A 22,135-nucleotide genomic window follows, 5' to 3' on the forward strand; every position below is an offset into this window, starting at 1 on the left:
TGTCCCGGGAAGCTAGATTTTTACACGAAAACATGTTCTGCTTAACTTTTGCTCATCTTTTGCTCGACTTCAATTTTTCACATCAAACCATTTCGATACGCCTCACTTTATGGTTCTCAAGTTTTGCTCTGCACGGAATGAGTTCCTAAAACTAGCTATTTTCAATTCATAAGTTGAGTAACAGCCTTTTCATTGCTCTGCAATATCTTTAAGTGTTTAGTTTGCACACTAATGCATAAATCTTAGTGAGCAATTATGGACATTAGTCGATAATTTTAGAAATTCTAGAAAGCTCACAATCAACCCAAAAATTCGTGTTGTTTTGTAAATTTGATATTTGCCAAAAACGGAAACATCTGAGCAATGCCAGTTTTCACAATGGTGTTGAAAAGAAGGTCAGAAGAGTAAAAACTACCCAGTTTTATTTCAAACTAAAAAGCAGTATTGTAGAATGACAAAAATTGTTTTCATCTTTCAAAATGATTGACGTTCTTAGTCCTTTTAACATTTTTAACAACTGCCTTGGGAGTTGGATTTCCTTGGAAAAGTGTTGTCTAGTTTTACACAGTCATCACTTCAGTACAAACAGAGGAAAATTTTAAAAAATGTCAATGTTGCAAAAAAACTGTCCATGATTGTGACATGAAGATATAATGCTTCACCGAAAACGCCCATGAAAAGATTTTTGCTCTTTCCATAAAAAAGACTTTTCCTCGACTTTGACTACGAACCCCGACATTGTAATTTTAGTCAATAAAAATCCTCCACACTTGTAGGAGTCTTTTCATATGACGAAGTCTCAAATTGGTTTCCTTTAATCTGCTTGGCATGGGTCCACCTGTCCATGACTGATCTAAACTGGTCTTACTGGTCCATAAGAGATGATTCCTGGGAATTAACAACCCCTGATTCTTATAGGTATGGGAATCTGTAATGCAGTGGCTCGACTGGTGGGAATGTCTTTTCCATTCATAGACATGCTTAACACTGTAGTCGACGGAGCCTCTCTCGCTTTCATGATCACCCTAGCCATTCTGAGTGCCCTGGTCATCCTCATACTGCCAGAGACAAAGGGCCAGGAGCTGCCAGAGACTGTAGATGAGTGTTATTTGCTGGCACAGGGCAAGTTGAAGAAATCAGGAGCAATGAAAGCTTCTGAAGAAATTGAAATTGGGTTAGTAGTTTTTTATCACATTCCCCCCATTTAAAATACCGAAAGTATTTCTAGAACATTTTTATTCATCAAGCAAAGGTAAAACCTAAATTGGCTCACCAACATAGTTATGAAGTTAACCTAATTCAGACAAAAATCGGAGTCTAATTCGAGTCTGATTCAGAGAATACCAGAGCAAAATGTGAATTGAACCGACCCTAAATCAGTGCTGAATGGTTTCTGAAGAACCTCAGGATTCAGTACTGAATTAATCTGAATGTTGGTCTTGTAATTTTTTTAAAAAGCCATGATATATTCGATTTGCCCTGGTGTGGTGAACAGTGAAACACCAAAATAGGCAAACTGCAAAAGGAGATTTGGTTTGAAGTTGATTGGCAAGGTCTGGGTATGGAGGCTGTTCAACCCCAGATGATAAATGAACAGTCTGATTCGTCTTTGTGGCACATTTCTGAATCAGCAGACCGCTGTGTCGAATCTTGTGACCACATAGTTGAATCAAGTTCCCGATAACTCTGATTAATTAACCCTGTTTGACGAGTAACCCCATTTTCAAAAAGGAACCCTGCAAGTTTGAGCCATAAGCCCACTATTTTAAATAATTACTCCACAAGGAAGCAATAGTTTTATTCATAGTCTGTATAAATCCGCCTAATGGTCCGCTTAAGACTGAATGAATAAACAAGAAATGTGAAAGATTACAAAATCACATCAAAATTCAACCAGAGTTTTATTATAAAAGATGGTTCACAACTTTAACCAAAACCACAACTAAAGGACTAATATTTTTTCAATTCTACAAGTTCTCAACTAAGCGGCTTGATCTAGCTGCGGTTCTCCGATGTTCTCGGTGTTCTGATTTCCAATCGCGCATTATTCTGATTTCATCGAGTCAATTCAATTCTCTCAACAATGTCTTTGTTGTCACAACTTCTCTGGAGGTCAACTCCTAAGCAACAGCTCTGTTATGGTACTGTTTAGTATTGTCGTGGTTCTACTCGTTAGTAACTTTTCAAGCAACGACGTACAAGAGTGTTCAAACCAAAGATTCTGTTCACATCACATTAGGGACCAAATTAGTTATGCCTTTATTGCGTAAAGTTTGTAATGTCTTTAAATGAACAATTGAATGACCTGAACGCCTTTTTTTTTACATTACTGACTTCAATTCAAGCTGTTGAAACTAAAACAAAAGCAGTATCAGACTTATGAGGCTACCAATTAATCAACCGGTCAAACTACCAACTCAAAAATTTAAGCTTTTTTGGAATTCTAAAATCCCCCTACGGTATCTATGAAACAGATTCCCCAAAAGTGACAACGATGGAACGTGCCTCAAGAAATTACGAACTCCCTATTATTTCAGAACACCGGAACACGCTACGACAAAAACACGGAGATAGCCAATGTTTATAAAAATAACCCCCTGAGAAAATAGTTCTTTTATATTCTCAACTTTTAGACCCACAATGATTTGTCCCACTTACATTCGGTTCATCAAATGGTGCTCAAGTGCAAGCCAATATACATGCTAACAACTTGTTACGGACCGATTTTTGAATTTTAAGTTGTATCCAATTTCATTGCAACATTTTGAGAGAAAAGTAGGATTTCCCAAATTCTACACAACGAGACTCTATCTTTTTCGAACATACGTTGGTCTGATTTGACTCAGATGAGGTGTCGTTGTGGTATGTGATGGTTTGATCATAAAAAACTCAATCAATCTTAGAGCATAAGATGGCCTTGAGAAGGATCTGGCCTAGCGTCTCGGTCTGGCCAAAGGTCTGAACAAAGTCTGTTCAGTCTGGCCAATCTGTTTTTGTATATGGTCGGTCTGGAACCCCACTGTCTGCCACCCAAGCCGGTTGGCCTATAACTGTCTCGGGTCGCCTAACTCATCCTGCGAAGTCCACGATTATATTTGAAGTTCAGGAAACTTAATCAAACTTCTGAACGCTTAGAACTTATGCTCAATATCATAATTTTTTTGAAGTTCAGTTTCCTGTTAAAGTTCAAACAATGTTTAGCAGTAATTTTATTCTGAAACTGAAATTCAACACTAAACAATTGTCAGTTACTTTTTTCTTGTATTTTAGTGACTCCTTTCCGTCGGAAGAAGCAGTTTAATGACGAAGATTTCAAATCCTCCAGAAGAAAAACTGCAACAATCGGTCATCCTTTATTCAATTCTCTTCGCTAGAAGAATTCTCTTTGAGTTATAAAAACCTTATTAAATGATAACAATTTGTTAGTTTCAAATGAAGAAAGCTCCCAAACAATGTAGCTAAATGTAGCGTAAGTTTACAAAATGCTGTGATCACAACTAGAGTCATTTAAAACATTAAAAACTGTTGTTATACCCCTCATGTTGTCATCAGACATCTCGTCTCAATTGCCTTTGTCTTTTACAGATTCTCCTGGCGATAACTAAATTGTGTATCCATCATCACTTAATTGACGTTTTGTACAATGATTTGATTATTACCACCTTCTATTCTGTCGTTCGCTTCTATTATGAATATCAAAAATATCATCTGATTCTGTCTTCACGAGTTTTCTTAGTTTGCATTATGAAACTTCACTTTAATCAGATATATTTGGAGATTGAGAAAAATAAAATTGCCCCATATTTCAGTGGTACGAGAAAACATCGATCATTGGTCCAAGTTAAGCTCTGACCCAAAAATCACAAGGCGGACAAAACGCAGAACAAACAAAATGTAATCACGTGTTAGTAGAAGTTCGAGACCTTTAATTGCTTTACAATTTTAATGCTTCAGACTAATCAAAAGTATTTCAAGTTGAATAATCACAATAACATCTTTCAGCATTATGCGTTAACTTTTGCCAATTTTCTGAGTATTGGGTGACCAATGTTCGCAAACAAAAAAATGTTCATTGCAAGTATGCTCGACGGCGAAGTTTAGAAAGAACTATTAAAGCAAATAAACATCCCTCAGAAAGCGTCAGAATTCGCTATCAATATTTAGATGAGAAATCAAAACCAATTGAGAATTGCTGAAACTTCTGCCTATACGTTCAGCACATCTGGCATGGTTAATCAAAGTTCAAAGAAATTGGAACGCCTTTCCAAAAACTTTTCGTCAAATCAAAAAAGCAACAAACAGAAGCCAAGTACTTTCCCTAACTGGGGAAACTAGTCGTCGCCTTATTATCCGATATCCTGCCCCGCTCAAAGAATGATGATCCCAGATGAATGATCCCATTTACGACTCTGATTACGACGAAGTGGACAATGTCTGGATAGCACTAATCTCGGACAACCAATGTTTAAGAGGACTGGAACCAGTGAATCTGCAAGTCCTGTTCGGAAACATCTCGAAAAAATCATTTATGAATTCCGGCAGCCTCTAGCACTATTGTTCATGAGAATTTGGCAAATTGCATCACAAACGTAGCTGACGTGCTGATGTATTTAGTTTTATTTCGATATGCATTTTTAAACGCAGAAAAGCGACTGAAGAATTTTGAGACAGAAGTTTTCTGAACGAACTACAAGATAAGAAAAGTGCCATTGTATGCACTTAAGATATCCATATATGACAAGGTACGACTGCTAATAAGTTAAAATTCACGAAAGAGCATTCTGACATCCTTCATATTCGCACTTTTGATCATATAACCCTTTAATGTTTTGCCAGACTTTCTGGTTTGTTTTCAATTTTCCATAAAAATCATACACGACTTAGTGTTAAAACTGAGTGTTTTAACATACAATTACCGGTTTAACGTAAAACTTTCACATACAATTATCGGTGTTTTTGCTACGATCTTTGTATCGGTTTACTCAAGAGCTCTCGCTATGTCTCTATACTCTTTTATCACCACTGTTTACATCGCAGAAGTCGTGATAAAAAAGAAGTATAAGCTCGTAGTCTAACGACTACGCAGATTTCATAGCGTTAATGGCACGGTAATGAGGTATTTCACGGGTTTAGATATGCAACTGTTCCTATCGCAACGATGGTTCAATAAACTTTTTCGGACCAAAACCACAAAAGTTTTTACAAAAAGTTTGCTTTTTGTTGTATCACTTTGTTAACGGTTTGAAAAGAGGTCGAATATAAAAGATAATACTGTGTATCAAAAAGCAGTATTCTTGCTTGTATTTTTTCAAGAGTACTAGATTTTAGTTTCTGATTTTATTTTTGGTCCGTTACTTGATAGTTATAACAGATAGTTTGAGTTCTCGGGCACATTTTTTCGTAATGCTTCTTAACGAACGCTGATTCACAGACATATGATTTTTTACTTACATTAGACTGCTGCTCGGTCTGTGACCTCATTGAAATCCATTCTTGTTAGGTACAAAAAACTGTAGTCTAATATACATAAGAATGACTAAATTGTAAATCATAGCGTTTGTTAAAAATTTGAATGAGAAAAAAGAAGTCAATCGGATACTTCAAGCTGTGCTTTTTCATGCTGTTTCTTGGTGACCTCAGTCAGAGTCACCTAAGCCTTCAAAAATTAGCGCCAAGAAACAATTCCTTATGCATGTTTGACTCCCCTCTTTTCCTAAAAAGCTTAGGAAAGAAGAAGTCAATTGGATAGATAAGCGGTGTCTCGTACAGATTAACAATATATACTGAAATGTGTTTTCTCTCAGCAAAATCCAATATTGTATTTTGCTTGAATTCGAGTGACTCTTACTATTCGTTGGTATTTTTTCCGCGATTACAATAGTATATTTAGTTATGAACCGCTTAACAAAAAAAATTTTGAGTTTCGCCTCTAATTTTTTGATTTGCTTGGCAATTGATTGTTTTGAAAAAAAATCAACTGAACAATGAATTTGGATAATAGAGAATGAAATAAAAGTGAGACGCAGAATTTGATCAGCAGGTTGATCGTGCACTATGTTTTGAACAGGAGAAAAAAACTAAAAATTACGGCAAAAACCAGGAAGTTGTATGCATGAACAGACAGTGAATCATATTAAGGAAAATAAAAAGAATGAGCAAATGAAAAAATGATCCCCAAGGAGGGAAATTAACATCAAAATACGAAAAAAAAAGAACCAATTTCAAAATTAAATGGATTTAATGACTAGCGCCACACATTAAGGACTTAACAGGATCAAATGTAATAATATATCAGGTTTCTCCTGTGGCAAATTAAACATATTTGTAATTAGTTTTTAACTGAAAATTTAAAAAAATGTCTACTGGTTATCATAACTTAAAAAATCTTTGTTCTATTTCGTTTACTTTTGGGATATTTTCAGCAAATTTAGTGAAGCCTCCGTTCGTGGCACGGGTAATCCTATTTCGGGATGTTGAAGTACTCTGGACTCGTTGGGTCTTGTTCCTGCTTTTGACTGCATCTTAGGTTATTCTGTGACGTCTCTTAAACTCAATATCACAGCAAGACCAGTATTACAGCGGTCTTCGGGTATAAGCTCGTCCCACCGAACTGTTTCTAGATCAATTTTGACGCAGTTCAAAATGTTATTATCACATAAAAAGAGTTCTCCACTTTAAACATGAATAGCAAAATTGTTGTAAAATTTTCTTTAGCGGCAGAGAAAGGAATTTGTCTATTTTTCTCAACAGTTTAAGGCACGAATTTAAGAGGTCTCTGGGTGCGTTTTCAACTTCGAAAGCTTCAGAGATCTTATCATCGTTTCTCCATCAAGCGATTCAAAGGTGTTAACAAGATCAAAAAAATCATTTTCCAGGTTTCTCTGATTTATCTCAAATCCTTCATGAACTTTTTCAGGTCTCATTTGGCTTGCAGAGTGATTCTTTGTTTTTTGAAGCTAAACTGGTCCTTTTTGTGATCGGTTCTCCCTTTAATTATGCTTTGATTATCTTGCATAGAAGTTTGCCTTATGCTACTAGCATAAATAAGGCCCAATAGTTGTTCTGATCTGATCTCGGTTGTTTCATGCAAATATTAACAAATTTAGCGTCTTTATTTTTTAAACCATTTTGATTTTTTTTTAATCAGACGTTTTTGAACATTTTTGTGAGAAGGGGGACCTACACCAACTAGTCCTCAAATTCTCTTAGCATTCCTGGAACAACGGTTTTTTTCCAAGTGCTTTCCCCGCTTTCAGGGATATGAAGTTTATTCCAACCTCGGCATCATTGGTCTCTCTACAGAAGTAATTCGAACTGGTTGGTTACATGAGAGGCATTTAGCACAGTGGCATTTTGAGTCAGTCGTTGCTTGAACAACTTTTGATAATGATCCTGACATTGAGTATTGTTGGGGCCGCTTATTCTATTGTTACGTTCAAACGAGGTTACTATGTATGTTCGCAATGTCTCTCTCACGACTTGACAGGCCATTCTAATTTCATTACCATCTAGTTGTTCTGCAAACATTTTAAGATTTGTGACGATTGCTCTTTCTTTGTATTCAGAGGTGTCTCTTTCCAATTCTCTGTTCAATTTATCTTGTTCCATCTTTCTGCTCCCAAAATTTTTTGAAAGGTACAATTTATTCAATGCCATTCTCTTTGGATTAATTCTAATTCGCTTGGCGACATCAGTCACAGTGATATTTTTCTGATATTTAAAATCTTATTCCTGAGAGAACTTTTCAACTTTTGAAGTTGTGATGCTGATCGTAGACCGAAAAGTGTTTGCTACGCATATTTCGTTCAGAGTTTTTTCCTTGTATTCTTTTTTGACCACTTTTCAATGCATAAAATAAGCTTTGCGTGCGGAAAATCCTGACAAGATTTTTTTTGTCTCTTACTCTGAGATGTTTAGCTGCCGACAAGATGGCACCTCTCTGGTTCCCTAACGTCGACAGATGCATTTCCGCACAATTTTCAAGAAGATTTTTTTGACACTCAGCTTGGGGTCAGTGACATATTGAACTAGGAGGAAACCCTTCCGGCTATTCTCAACATTTTTGGCTGTTTTCTCGATCTGTCATGGCAGATGTTGATTCCGAGAATGCTCCACTTGTACCAAGCGTTGTATTAAATTCTCCAAAATGTAGCATCTTTTAATAAAAGATGTGATCTGAACTCGAGTGCATTACGCCAATTCCTTTAAGTATGCTATGTAATCATTTTCATCAACGCTTTCATTTGGGGCAAAGGTTATCGCCAATTTCAAATATGCACCCGCTGTTTCTTCAACAAATTTCGTCGCATTTCTTTCAGAAACTGTAATGGATTTATTCATTTTCACCACTTTTGTGTCGCAAATGACTCGGACACCGGCTGTTGCTCTTTTGGCATTCCAATGGTGTTGTTTAGTGTGTAATCACCATATGTGCATTCTTCACAACCCCGTTGGTGTGTTTCAATGAGCAAAACTAATTGTAATTGGCGCCTTTACATGGCTTCAGTGCCTGACTACACACCCACCTATCTTAGCACACCTTTCCCACCCGAAAGACCTACCCCAACACCCCATCAACAACTTAGCTACCTCCAACTTCCTATACTCCCAAACTACCCTCTACATCTACCTAAGCCCACAAGTCCTACCTACCCGCCCCGATCTACCTGCTCACCAGCTCAGTGGGTGCATATTATTTGCACCCCCAGCACTCCCCACCACGTGCAAAGATTTTGCATAATGTTTGAAGCAATTTTGTGCTCAAAGAGATGTATCTACGGTTGAGGTCATTATGGAAATCATTTATTGGCGATACAGATTTTGATGAATTCTTTAGGTGCCAGTGGATATTGAAATAATTCTCAATTCTCGTATGTTGATAGAATTCCGGCAGACATGTGGTAGCGTGATGTACCTCGCCAGATTGAACAAGAAAGGTATGAAGGAGCTTGATATTATGTCCTTCATAGGCAGCGATTGATCCCATGGAGCCCATCAGGGGAGCAGATATACCAGGTCGCCTATCCCAAATTGTACTTCAGATGTGTTCATCCCAACAACAGAAGATCACATACAAACTTATAACATCACCACAATTTCTTTTTTGAACAGATTGAAAACTTTGAACAACATTGATAGATCCAAGATTTAAATCAATATCAAACTAACCCGGCCAACGCTGCACACACAACGATTCCTCACATCATAGAAGTTTGTTGAAAATGCTTTAAAGATAAATTTAAAAAATAAATTTCTGTTAGTTAAAACTTTATCACAGAGAATATACCATTTCGATCTGACTTCTAGACTAGTATTACTCGCTTCGAGTTTAATGTTGAGTCAGAACAATTCCCGGGTTGAATTTTTCCGCCCGAAATGACGTAAAAGTGGGGCTGCAATGAGAGGATTTTTTAGGAAAAAGCAGCTCAAAAAAGGGGGTAAAACGATATAAGAGTTCGAGGGTAATGGAGAAATTACCCCCGAACTCTTACATCGTTTTATCCCCCTTGACAGAACAAAAAGAAGTATGAGTGGGGGGTTAACTTGCCTTTTACCCCCTCACTCTTACACCATTTCACCCTCCCCCCTTGGAAGCCCAATGCAGCCCAAAAAAAAGTGCGAGTTTTGAGCTGCATTTTCCTAACAAATCCTCCCATTGCAACCCCATTCTAACATCAATTTAACCCCCTTGGCAGCCCAACGCTTACACCATTTTACCCCTCAGTCTTACATTGTGTTAACCCCCATACCTGAAGACTGCCAGTCTTGAATCCACAACTTCTGTGCCCTCAGCTGCAACGCCTTAACCTCCAGACCATCAAGGCTTGTCCAACTCTTGATGGCCTTTATATACGAGTAATACTTGTTAGAATTGCCACCTCTCAACAAATTACCCCCTCACTCTTACATCGTTTTACCCCCTCAGAACAAATTACCCACTCACTCTTACACCATTTTACCCCCTTGGCAGCTCAACTCTTTGCTCATTTTATCCCCCTCTGGACAAATTACCCCCTCACTCATACACCATTTTATACCCCTTGGCTGCCCAACTCTTACCTCATTTTACCCCCCCCCCGAACAAATTAGCCCCTCACTCTTACACCATTTTACCCCCCCCCCCATTGGCAGCCCAACTCTTACATCATTTTACCCCCTCTGAACAAATTACCCCCTCACTCTTACACCATTTAACCCCCTTGGTAGACCAACTCTTACATCATTTTAGCCCCTCTGAACGAAAAACCCCTCACTCTTACATCATTTTACCCCCCTTGGCAGCCCAAATCTTACATCATTTTACCCTCTCTGAAAAATTACCCCCCCCCCCCCACTCTTACACCATTTTATCCCCATGGCAGCCCAATTCTTATCTCATTTTACCTCTCTGAACAAATAACCCCCTCATTTTTACACCATTTTACCCCCCTTGGCAGCCCAACTCTTACGTCATTTTAAACCCTCTGAACAAATTACCCCCTCACTCTTACACCATTTTAACCCCCTTGGTAGCTCAACTCTTAGCTCATTTTACACCCCTCTGAACTAATGACCCCCTCAATCATACACCATTTTACCCCAATTGGCAGCTCAACTCTTACATCATTTTAGCCCCTCCGAACAAATTACCCCCTCTCTTTTACACCATTTTAACCCCCTTGCCAGCTCAAATCTTAGCTGATTTTACCCCCCTCTGAACAAAATACCTCCTCACTCTTACACCATTTTACCACCCTTGGCAGCCCAACTCATGCCTCATTTTACCCCTCTGAACTAATTACCCCCTAACTTTTACACCATTTTACAGCCCTTGTCAGCTCAACTCTTACATCATTTTCCCTCCTCTCGACAATTTACCCCCTCACTCTTACACCATTTTACTCCCCTTGGCCGCTCAACTCTTATTTCATATTACGCCCCTCTGGACAAATTACCGCTTCATTCTTTGACCATTTTACCCCCCTTGGCAGCCCAACTCTTACAACATTTTATCCCCTCTGAACAAATTACCCCACAAACTCACACCATTTTGCCCCCTTGGCAGCCCAACTGTTACATCATTTTCCCCCTCTGGACAATTTACACCTCACTCATACGCCATTTTGCTCCCCTTGGCAGCTCAACTCTTACATCATTTTTCCCCCTCTGGACAAATAACCCCCTCACTCTTAAACCACTTTACTCCCCTTGGCAGCTCAACTCTTAGCTCATTTTACCCTTCTCTGGACAAATTAACCCTCACTCTCACACCATTTTACCCCCTTGGCAGACCAACTCTTACATCATTTTATCCCCTCTGAACAAATTACCGCACACACTCACACCATTTTGCCCCCTTGGCAGCCCAAATGTTACATCATTTTCCCCATCTGGACAAATTACCCCTGACTCATACACCATTTTACTCCCCTTGGCAGCTCAACTCTTATCTCATTTTACCCCCCTCTGGACAAATTACCGCCTCACTCTTACACCATTTTAACCCCTTGGCAGCCCAACTCTTACATCATTTTATCCCCTCTAAACAAATTACCCCTCACTCTCACACCATTTTACCCCCTTGGCAGCCCAACCCTTACTTCAATTTACGCCCTCTGGACAAATTACCTACTCACTCTTACACCATTTTACTCCCCTTGGCAGCTCAACGCTTAATTCATTTTACCCCTCTGGACAAATTACCGCCTCACTCTTAAACCATTTTACTCCCCTTGACAACTCAACTCTTGGCTCCATTTTATTCCCCTCTGGACAAATTAACCCCTCACTCTTGCACCATTTTAACCCCCTTGGCAGCCCAACTCTTACACATCAATTTACCCCTTTTGAACAAAAACTCCTCACCCTTACACTATTTTACCTCCTTGGCAGCCCAACTCTTCCTTCATTTTACCCCCTCTGGACAAATTACTCCCTCACTCTTACACCATTCTACCCCATTGCCAGCTCAACTCTTAGCTCATTCTACTCCCCTCTTAACAAATTAAACTTTCACTCTTGCACCATTTTATCCCCTTGGCAGCCCCAATCTTACATCATTTCACCCCCTCTGAAAAAATTACTTCTCTCTCTTTCACTATTTCACCCCCCTTGGCAGCTCAATTCTTCGCTCTTTTTATTCTCCTCTGGACAAATTACCCCCTCACTCTTACACCATTTTAACGCCCTTGGCAGCCCAACTCTTACACTTACATCAATTTACTCCCTCTGAACGAAAACCCCCTCACTCTTACACCATTATACCTCCTTGGCAGCCCAACTCTAAAATCATTTTACCCCTCTGAACAAACTACCCTCTCACTCTTACACTATTTTACCCCCCTTGGCAGCTCTACTCTTAGCTCATTTTACTCCCCTCTGGACAAATTACAACTTCACTCTTAAATCATTTTACCCCCCTTGGCAGCCCAGCTCTTACCTCATTTTCTCTCCTCTGGACAAATTACCTACTCACTCTTACACCATTTTACCACCCTTGGCAGCCTAACTCTTACATCATTTTATCCCTTCTGAACAAATAACCCCCTGACTCTTGCATCATTTTACCCACTTGGCAGCCCAACTCTTACATCATTTTACCCCCTCTGAACAAATAACTCCCTCGTTCTTACAATTTTTTATCCCCCTTGGCATCTCAATTCTTTGCTCATTTTACTCCCCTCTGGACAAAATACACCCTTGCTCTTACACCATTTTAACCCCCTTGGCAGCCCACCCCTATACTTACATCATTTTATTCCCTCTGAACAAATTACCCCCTCACTCTTACACCATTTTAACCCCCTTGGCAGCGCAACTGTTACATCATTTTCCCCCTCTGGATAGATTACCCCCTCACTCTTACATCATTTTAGTCCCCTTGGCAGCTCAACTCTTAGCTCATTTTACCCCCCTCTGGACAAATTACCGCCTCACTCTTACACCGTTTTCACCCCCTTTGCAACCCAACTCTTACATCATTTTCACCCTCTAGAAAAATTACCTCCAAACTCTTACCCCATTTTACTCCCCTTGGCAGCATAACTCTTACTTCATTTTACCCCCTCTGAACCTTTACCTAGTCACTCTTACACCATTTTAACCCCTTGACAGCTCAACTCTTAGCTCATTTTATTCCCCTCTGGACAAATTACCCCCTCACTCTTGCACCATTTAACGCCCTTGGCAGCCCAACTCTTACACTTACATCAATTTACCCCCTCTGAACGAAAACCCCCTTACTCTTGCACCATTTTACTACCTTGGCAGCCCAACTCTAATATCTTTTTACCCCCTCTGAACAAATTACCCCCTCACTCTTACACTATTTTACCCCCCTCGGCAGCTCAACTCTTACATCATTTTATCCCCTCTGAACAAATAACCCCTCACTCTTGCACAATTTACCCCCTTGGCAGCCCCAATCTTACATCATTTCAACCCCTCTGAACAAATTACCCCCTCTTTTTAACTATTTTAACCCCCTTGGCAGCTCAACTCTTCGCTCATTTTATTCCCCTCTGGACAAATTACCCCCTCACTCTTACAACATTTTAACGCCCTTGGCAGCCCAACTCTAATATCATTTTACCCCCTCTGAACAAATTACCTACTCACTCTTACACCATTTTACAACCCTTGGCAGTCCAACTCCTACATCATTTTACCCCTAGGGACAGATTACCCCTCACTCTAACACCTTTTTACTCCCCTTGGCAGCCCAACCCCAACACTTACATCATTGTACCGCCTCTGCACAAAAACCCCTCACCGTTACACGATTTTACCCCCCTTTGGCAGCCCAAATTTTACCTCATTTTACCCCCTCTGACAAATTACCCCCTCACTCTTACAACATTTTAACGCCCTTGGCAGCCCAACTCTAATATCTTTTTACCCCCTCTGAACAAATTACCTACTCACTCCTACACCATTTACAACCCTTGGCAGTCCAACTCCTACATCATTTTACCCCTAGGGACAGATTACCCCCTAACTCTTACACCATTTTACTCCCCTTGGCAGCTCAACTCTTAGCTCATTTTACCCCCCTCTGGACAAATTACCGCCTCATTCTCACACCATTTAACCCACCTTGGCAGCCCAACTCATACATCAATTCATCCCCTCTGAACAAGTTACCCCTCACTCTCACGCCATTTTACAACCCCCCACCCCCCCCCCCCCCTGGCAGCCCAACTCTTACATCATTTTATTCCCTCTGAACAAATTACTCCTCACACTTGCAACATTTTACCCGCCTTGGCAGCTCAACTCTTAGCTCATTCTACCCTTCTCTGGACAAATTACCCCTCACTCTCACACCATTTTACCCCATTGGCAGCTCAACTCTTACTTCACTTTACCCCCTCTGGACAAATTACCTACTCACTCTTACACCATTTTACCCTTCTTGACAGCTCAACTCTTAGCTCATTTCATACCCCTCTGGACAAATTACCCCCTCACTCTTGCACCATTTTAACCCCCTGGCAGTCCAACTCTTACACTTACATCAATTTACCCCCTCTGAACAAAAACTCCCCAATCTTACACCATTTTACCTCCTTGGCAGCCGAACTCTTACTTCACTTTACCCCCTCTGGACAAATTACCTACTCACTCTTACACCATTTTACCCCCCTTGACAGCTCAACTCTTAGTTCATTTTATACCCCTCTGGACAAATTACCCCTCTCTCACACCATTTTACCCCCTTGGCAGCCCAACTCTTACTTCACTTTACCCCCTCTGGACAAATTACCTACTCACTCTTACACCATTTTACCCTTCTTGACAGCTCAACTCTTAGCTCATTTTATACCCCTCTGGACAAATTACCCCCTCATCCTTGCACCATTTCAACCCCCCTGGCAGTCCAACTCTTACACTTACATCAATTTACCCCCCATTAACAAAAACTCACCAATCTTACACCATTTTACCTCCTTGGCAGCCCAACTCTTACTTCACTTTACCCCCTCAGAACAAATTATCTACTCACTCTTACACCATTTTACCCCCCTTGACAGCTCAACTCTTAGCTCATTTTATACCCCTCTGGACAAATTACCGCTTCACTCTTACACTATTTTACCCCCCTTGGCAGCTTAACTCTTAACTCACTTTAATCCCCTCTTAACAAATTACGCCCTCACTCGTGCACCATTTTACACCCTTGGCAGCCCCAATATTACATCATTTCACCCCCTCTGAACAAATTACCCCTCTCTTTCACTTTTTTACCCTCCTTGGCAGCTCAACTCTTCGCTCATTTTATTCCCCTCTGGACAAATTACACCATCACTCTTACACCATTTTAACGCCCTTGGCAGCCAACTCTTACACTTACATCAATTTACCCCCTCTGAACGAAAATCCCCTCACTCTTACACCATTTAACCTGCTTGGCAGCCCAACTCTAATATTATTTTAGCCCCTCTGAACAAATTACCCCTCTCTTTCACTTTTTTACCCCCCTTGGCAGCTCAACTCTTCGCTCATTTTATTCCCCTCTGGACAAATTGCACCATCACTCTTACACCATTTTAACGCCCTTGGCAGCCAACTCTTACACTTATATCAATTTACCCCCTCTGAACAAAAATCCCCTCACTCTTACACTATTTTACCCCCTTCGGCAGCTCAACTCTTAGCTCATTTTATCCCTTCTGAACAAATAACCCCCTCTTTCTTGCACCATTTTACCCCCTTGGCAGCCCAACTCTTACATCATTTTACCTCCTCTGAACAAATTGCCCCCTCGCTCTTCCATTAGTTTACCCCCCTTGGCAGCTCAACTCTTTGCTCATTTTACTCCCCTCTGGACAAAATACCCCCCTCACTCTTACACCAATTTAACCCCCTTAGCAGCCCAAACCCTACACTTACATCATTTTACCCCCTCTGCACAATAACCCCCTCACCCTTACACCATTTTACCCCCCTTGGCAGCCCAACTTTTACCTCATTTTACCCCCTCTGGACAAATTATCTACTCACTCTTACACCATTTTACCAACCTTGGCAGCCTAACTCTTACATCATTTCATTCTTCTGAACAATTTACCCCCTCACTCTTACACCATTTTAACCCCCTTGGCAGCCCAATTCTCACATCATTTTTCCCCTCTGGACAGATTACTCCCTCACTCTTACACCATTTTACTCCCCTTGGCAGCTCAACTCTTAGCTCATTTTAACCCCTCTGGACAAATTACCGCCTCATTCTCACACCATTTAACCCCCATTGGCAGACAACTCATACATCATTTTATCCCCTCTGATTAAGTTACCCCCCACTCTCACGCCATTTTACAACCCCCCCCCCCCTTTGGCAGCCCAACTATTACATCATTTTGATCCCCTCTGAACAAATTACCCCCTCACTCTTGCACCATTTTACCCCATTGGCAGCCCAACCCATACATCTTTTTAGCCCCTCTGAACAAGTTATCCCCTCACTTTTACACTATTTCACCCCCTTGGCAGCTCAACTCTTAGCTCATTTTATACCCCTCTGGACAAATTACCCCCTCATCCTTGCACCATTTCAACCCCCCTGGCAGTCCAACTCTTACACTTACATCAATTTACCCCCCATTAACAAAAACTCCCCAATCTTACACCATTTTACCTCCTTGGCAGCCCAACTCTTACTTCACTTTACCCCCTCAGAACAAATTATCTACTCACTCTTACACCATTTTACCCCCCTTGACAGCTCAACTCTTAGCTCATTTTATACCCCTCTGGACAAATTACCCCTTCACTCTTACACTATTTTACCCCCCTTGGCAGCTTAACTCTTAACTCACTTTAATCCCCTCTTAACAAATTACGCCCTCACTCGTGCACCATTTTACACCCTTGGCAGCCCCAATATTACATCATTTCACCCCCTCTGAACAAATTACCCCTCTCTTTCACTTTTTTACCCTCCTTGGCAGCTCAACTCTTCGCTCATTTTATTCCTCTCTGGACAAATTACACCATCACTCTTACACCATTTTAACGCCCTTGGCAGCCAACTCTTAGACTTACATCAATTTACCCCCTCTGAACGAAAATCCCCTCACTCTTACACCATTTAACCTGCTTGGCAGCCCAACTCTATTATTATTTTACCCCCTCTGAACAAATTACCCCTCTCTTTCACTTTTTTACCCCCCTTGGCAGCTCAACTCTTCGCTCATTTTATTCCCCTCTGGACAAATTGCACCATCACTCTTACACCATTTTAACGCCCTTGGCAGCCAACTCTTACACTTATATCAATTTACCCCCTCTGAACAAAAATCCCCTCACTCTTACACTATTTTACCCCCTTCGGCAGCTCAACTCTTAGCTCATTTTATCCCTTCTGAACAAATAACCCCCTCTTTCTTGCACCATTTTACCCCCTTGGCAGCCCAACTCTTACATCATTTTACCTCCTCTGAACAAATTGCCCCCTCGCTCTTCCATTAGTTTACCCCCCTTGGCAGCTCAACTCTTTGCTCATTTTACTCCCCTCTGGACAAAATACCCCCCTCACTCTTACACCAATTTAACCCCCTTAGCAGCCCAAACCCTACACTTACATCATTTTACCCCCTCTGCACAATAACCCCCTCACTCTTACACCATTTTACCCCCCTTGGCAGCCCAACTTTTACCTCATTTTACCCCCTCTGGACAAATTATCTACTCACTCTTACACCATTTTACCAACCTTGGCAGCCTAACTCTTACATCATTTCATTCTTCTGATCAATTTACCCCCTCACTCTTACACCATTTTAACCCCCTTGGCAGCCCAATTCTCACATCATTTTTCCCCTCTGGACAGATTACTCCCTCACTCTTACACCATTTTACTCCCCTTGGCAGCTCAACTCTTAGCTCATTTTAACCCCTCTGGACAAATTACCGCCTCATTCTCACACCATTTAACCCCCATTGGCAGACAACTCATACATCATTTTATCCCCTCTGATTAAGTTACCCCCCACTCTCACGCCATTTTACAACCCCCCCCCCTTTGGCAGCCCAACTATTACATCATTTTGATCCCCTCTGAACAAATTACCCCCTCACTCTTGCACCATTTTACCCCATTGGCAGCCCAACCCATACATCTTTTTAGCCCCTCTGAACAAGTTATCCCCTCACTTTTACACTATTTCACCCCCTTGCCAGCTCAACTCTTAGCTCATGTTATTCCCCTTGGACAAGTTACCCCCTCATTCTTACACCAATTTAACCCCCTTGGCAGCCCAACTCTTACACTTACATCATTACTACCTCTGAACAAAAACCCCCTCACTCTTACATCATTTTACCCCCCTTGGCAGCCCAACTCTGACCTCATTCCCCCTCCCCAGAAAAAATACCTACTCACTCCTACACCATTTTACCACACTTGGCAACCTAACTCTAACATCATTTTATCCCCTCTGAATAGATTACCCCCTCATTCTTGCACCATTTCACCCCCTTGGCAGCCCAACACTTACATCATTTTACCCCCTCTGAACAAATTACCCCCTCACTTTTACATTATTTTACCCCCCTTGGCAGCTCAACTCTTAGCTCATTTTACTCCTCTCTGGACAATTTACCCCCTCACTCTTACACCATTTTAACCCCCTTGGCATCCCAACTCTTACCCTTACATCATTTTACATCCTCTGCACAAAAACCACCTCACCCTTACACCATTTTACCCCCCTTGGCAGCCCAACTCTTACCACATTTTACCCCTCTGGACAAATTACCTACTCACTCTTACACCATTTTACCACCCTTGGCAGCCAAACTCTTACATCATTTTACCTCCTCTGAACAAATTACCCCCTCACTCTTACATTATTTTACCCCCCTTGTCAGCTCAACTCTTAGCTCATTTTACTCCCCTCTGGACAAATTACCCCCTCACTCTTACATCATTTTAAGCCCCTTGGCTTCCCAACTCTTACCCTTACATCAATTTACCCCTCTGCACAATAACCCCCTCACCCTTACACCATTTCAACCCCCTTGGCAGCCCAGCCCTTACACTTACATCATTTTACCCCCTCTGAATAAAAATCCCCTCACTCTTACACCATTTTACCCCCCTTGGCAGCCCAACTCTTACCTCATTTTACCCCTCTGGACAAACTACCTACTCACTCTTACACCAATTTACCACCCTTGACAGCCTAACTCTTACATCATTTTACCCCTCTGAACAAATTACCCCCCCCCCCACACACACACACACACACACACACACACACACACACACATACATACATACATACATACGTACACACGCACACACACACACACACACACACACACACACACACACACACACACACACACACACAAACACACAAACACACGAACACACAAAACTCTCTCTCTCTCTCTCTCTCTCTCTCTCTCTCTCTCTCTCACACACACAACCATACCCATGAACCACACGCACACACAAATGTACACGCACATACACATTCACCAAACAAACACAGACGCACACACACACCAGACCCACGCACATACACACACATATATACAAACACCCAGCTCATTGCATTTATACATATTACTCCGCCACAGATCGCTTGAACTATCTTTACGCATTCTCTTTTGCTACATTCAGCACATAGTTTTTCCTAAGGGTTCATTTTACAATGCGGGTCGAAAGAGATTATATCCTATTTCTCTGACTTCTAGTCTGGTATTGCTCGGTTATAGTTCATTGATGGGTGAGAAATTTTGTAATAAAAGATCTTTGAGGCAATAACTTTAATCAAGTTCACACAGAGATGGAAAGATGTTTTTAACCAAGTCTGCGCTATTCAAAGTCTACATAAAAAAAACTCTGCCTATGTATACAAGCTGACAGTATGTGACAATTAAACAGCAGTCTCTGTTTGAATGTATCTCATTTCAATCCCGATGCGAAACACGTTACTTTCTTAATTGACTTTCCTTTTGAAAGTCAAGGCGAATTGTGCTTCGTTAGTATCTATTGCCCATAAAAATTTTATAATATTTTTAACTTATTTCCTTCTCCTTTCCTATTAGGCAAATAAGCTCTTACAATTCAAAGGTTCACAATAAAAGTCAATAGTTTTGTTGACTGTTTTGGAGAGAAACTGTGATACCAACTTCTTTTGATATAATTGGAGACGTGCTTCAGAAAACTCAATTTTTAGTTTTAATGAATATTGCCAAACGGTTTTTATCGCCACCGAGAAGTAATGATAACGAGGTGTTATGATAACTTCGAGGGTGATAACAACGTGTGGTAATTTTTCTTATCAACGCCTGTTGCGATCATGTTTGTTATTTAGACTACAAGTTATCAAACTGTTTCCATCATTAGACTACGAGTTTATCGCTACTCTTTTAACTTAGTAACAGTGGCTGTAAAAGAGTATTCTAATGCTGAAGTGTTTTTCCAGTGTCGATCGGGCATTAAAATTTATTACACTGGCAGTTTATTGAACTGCTATTATCGAAACAAGTGTTGATTAAATTTTATTGATTGCGTGTTTTACACTAATCATACTAGTATAATGCAAACTACATATGTAATAAACAGCAGAATACCGTATTCACTAACGCAAGGATGAATCTCTTCTCATCCACGATTACATTCCCCGCGGTAACATTGAGCATAGTAGTTACAGTCATTCGAAGTTCTTCAATTTGTACATTGATACACATCCGACAAAATTGCCATCAGGAGTAATATCAACATCAAGAACATATAGCGAAATGCATAATATTTATGACGTCTATGCATATGTATATTTTCACTGCAATCAATCAAATAGAAATCGTGAAAACAATGTCAAACTATTGAATCGTTCAAAAGAGACACTTGTATCATTTCCATAGTTAAGAAGACCGAACAAAAATGACACAAATTTGTAAAAAAAAATTGTTTTCAAACATAAGAAAGCTTCGGTATGATCGGGTTTTTCGCAATAGATATTTGGTATAATCGGTTTTAGAAGTTTCAGTTTATTCGGGCGGTATTTAAAAATAACAGATTGTCGGTATGTTCGCTTTGAGACCTAAGAATTTATCGATTTTTCCCAACGGAAAGTTTGATTTTTCTGCATATAATGTAGTCAAACGTTATGATACGGTTTTTTTGCAACATTTCAAACGTTATTCTCAGAAAGAATTCTGAGACAATGTTCAAAATCCATCGAAAACTCTTTTAGCTCATCTGCCAAATTAAATTAACGAGTAGAAATTCCTTGATTAAATTTGAATTCAAAAATGTAACATACTTGTTGAACATTGACGAGAATTCTGTTGATTAAATCGCATTCACTGAGTTTTTACAAACGTTCTTGTAGTTTGCAAGCAAAGCTTTTGGCGGTTGGTTGCGTTTCAAAACGTCCGATGCCGATCGTTTTCATTGTTTGGCCTACTGGACAAATGCGCTTTTCAGACATGGTTTAAAAATCCTGATTTTCTCTAAACGAAACCGAATATTGCTTACGCTTGAAAACGACGATACCGAATCTCTCATTTTTAAAAACGACAATACTGAATCTGTCCTCGTTTAAAAACCACAATACCGAATCTTTCCTATGTTAAATACCATACAAAAACGACGATACCGCAAAAAAAATAGAGGAAATATCGCGTTTTTGGCTAGAAAAAAACAACAGTGCCAAAAAAAAATTTGGTATCGTTATGTTTAAAAACCAAAAAAACTCTTATCTAGGGTTTCCATTTATGTTCATCGCTCCTATAATCTTAAAGGTGGTCTTTCCTCTTATCATGCAAAAATGTGCTTAGTTTTATGCGGAAAAAAATAATTTATTTTTAATAAAAAAGGTATGTCCCAAGATGCGCTTTGGCAACATAGAAAAAATTGGCTGATTCTACGACTCAGGAGAGCATAAATTTTGTCGGATTGTTGACTTAAATGCAAGTAAATCCGTGAACATGTATGCGTCAAAAATAGTTTAAAATGTTGACTTTTTTAGCAAGACAAAAAAAACCCATAAAGAATTATGATTGAAGTTTAAGTTGAACTTGAATTGTTCCCCATTTTCTTTGCACCCAACACAATTTACGAGTTGCTATATAGCACTTTAGCATGCTGGTGTGGAGTCAAAATAATAAATCTATTTTTACGCCCCCATCAGCGAAGCTG

General features: G+C 40.2%; 1 protein-coding gene across 2 annotated transcripts in view; it reads left to right on the top strand.

Moving 5' to 3' along the window:
• LOC142344291 (organic anion transporter 3-like) overlaps positions 1–3,712 on the top strand; it is a 42,861-nt gene extending 39,149 nt beyond the window's left edge. For both annotated transcript variants that reach the window (XM_075395876.1, XM_075395877.1), the window contains exons 10-11: positions 919–1,174; positions 3,271–3,712. In XM_075395876.1, coding sequence (XP_075251991.1) covers positions 919–1,174; positions 3,271–3,301 — 287 coding nt within the window. In that variant the 3' untranslated portion in view covers positions 3,302–3,712. The remainder of the gene's footprint in view (positions 1–918; positions 1,175–3,270) is intronic.
• Positions 3,713–22,135: the final 18,423 nt, after the last annotated feature.

The sequence above is a fragment of the Convolutriloba macropyga genome, chromosome 8 (assembly GCF_964194025.1).
Source record: "Convolutriloba macropyga chromosome 8, txConMacr16.3, whole genome shotgun sequence".
Taxonomy (NCBI): Eukaryota; Metazoa; Xenacoelomorpha; order Acoela; family Convolutidae; genus Convolutriloba; species Convolutriloba macropyga.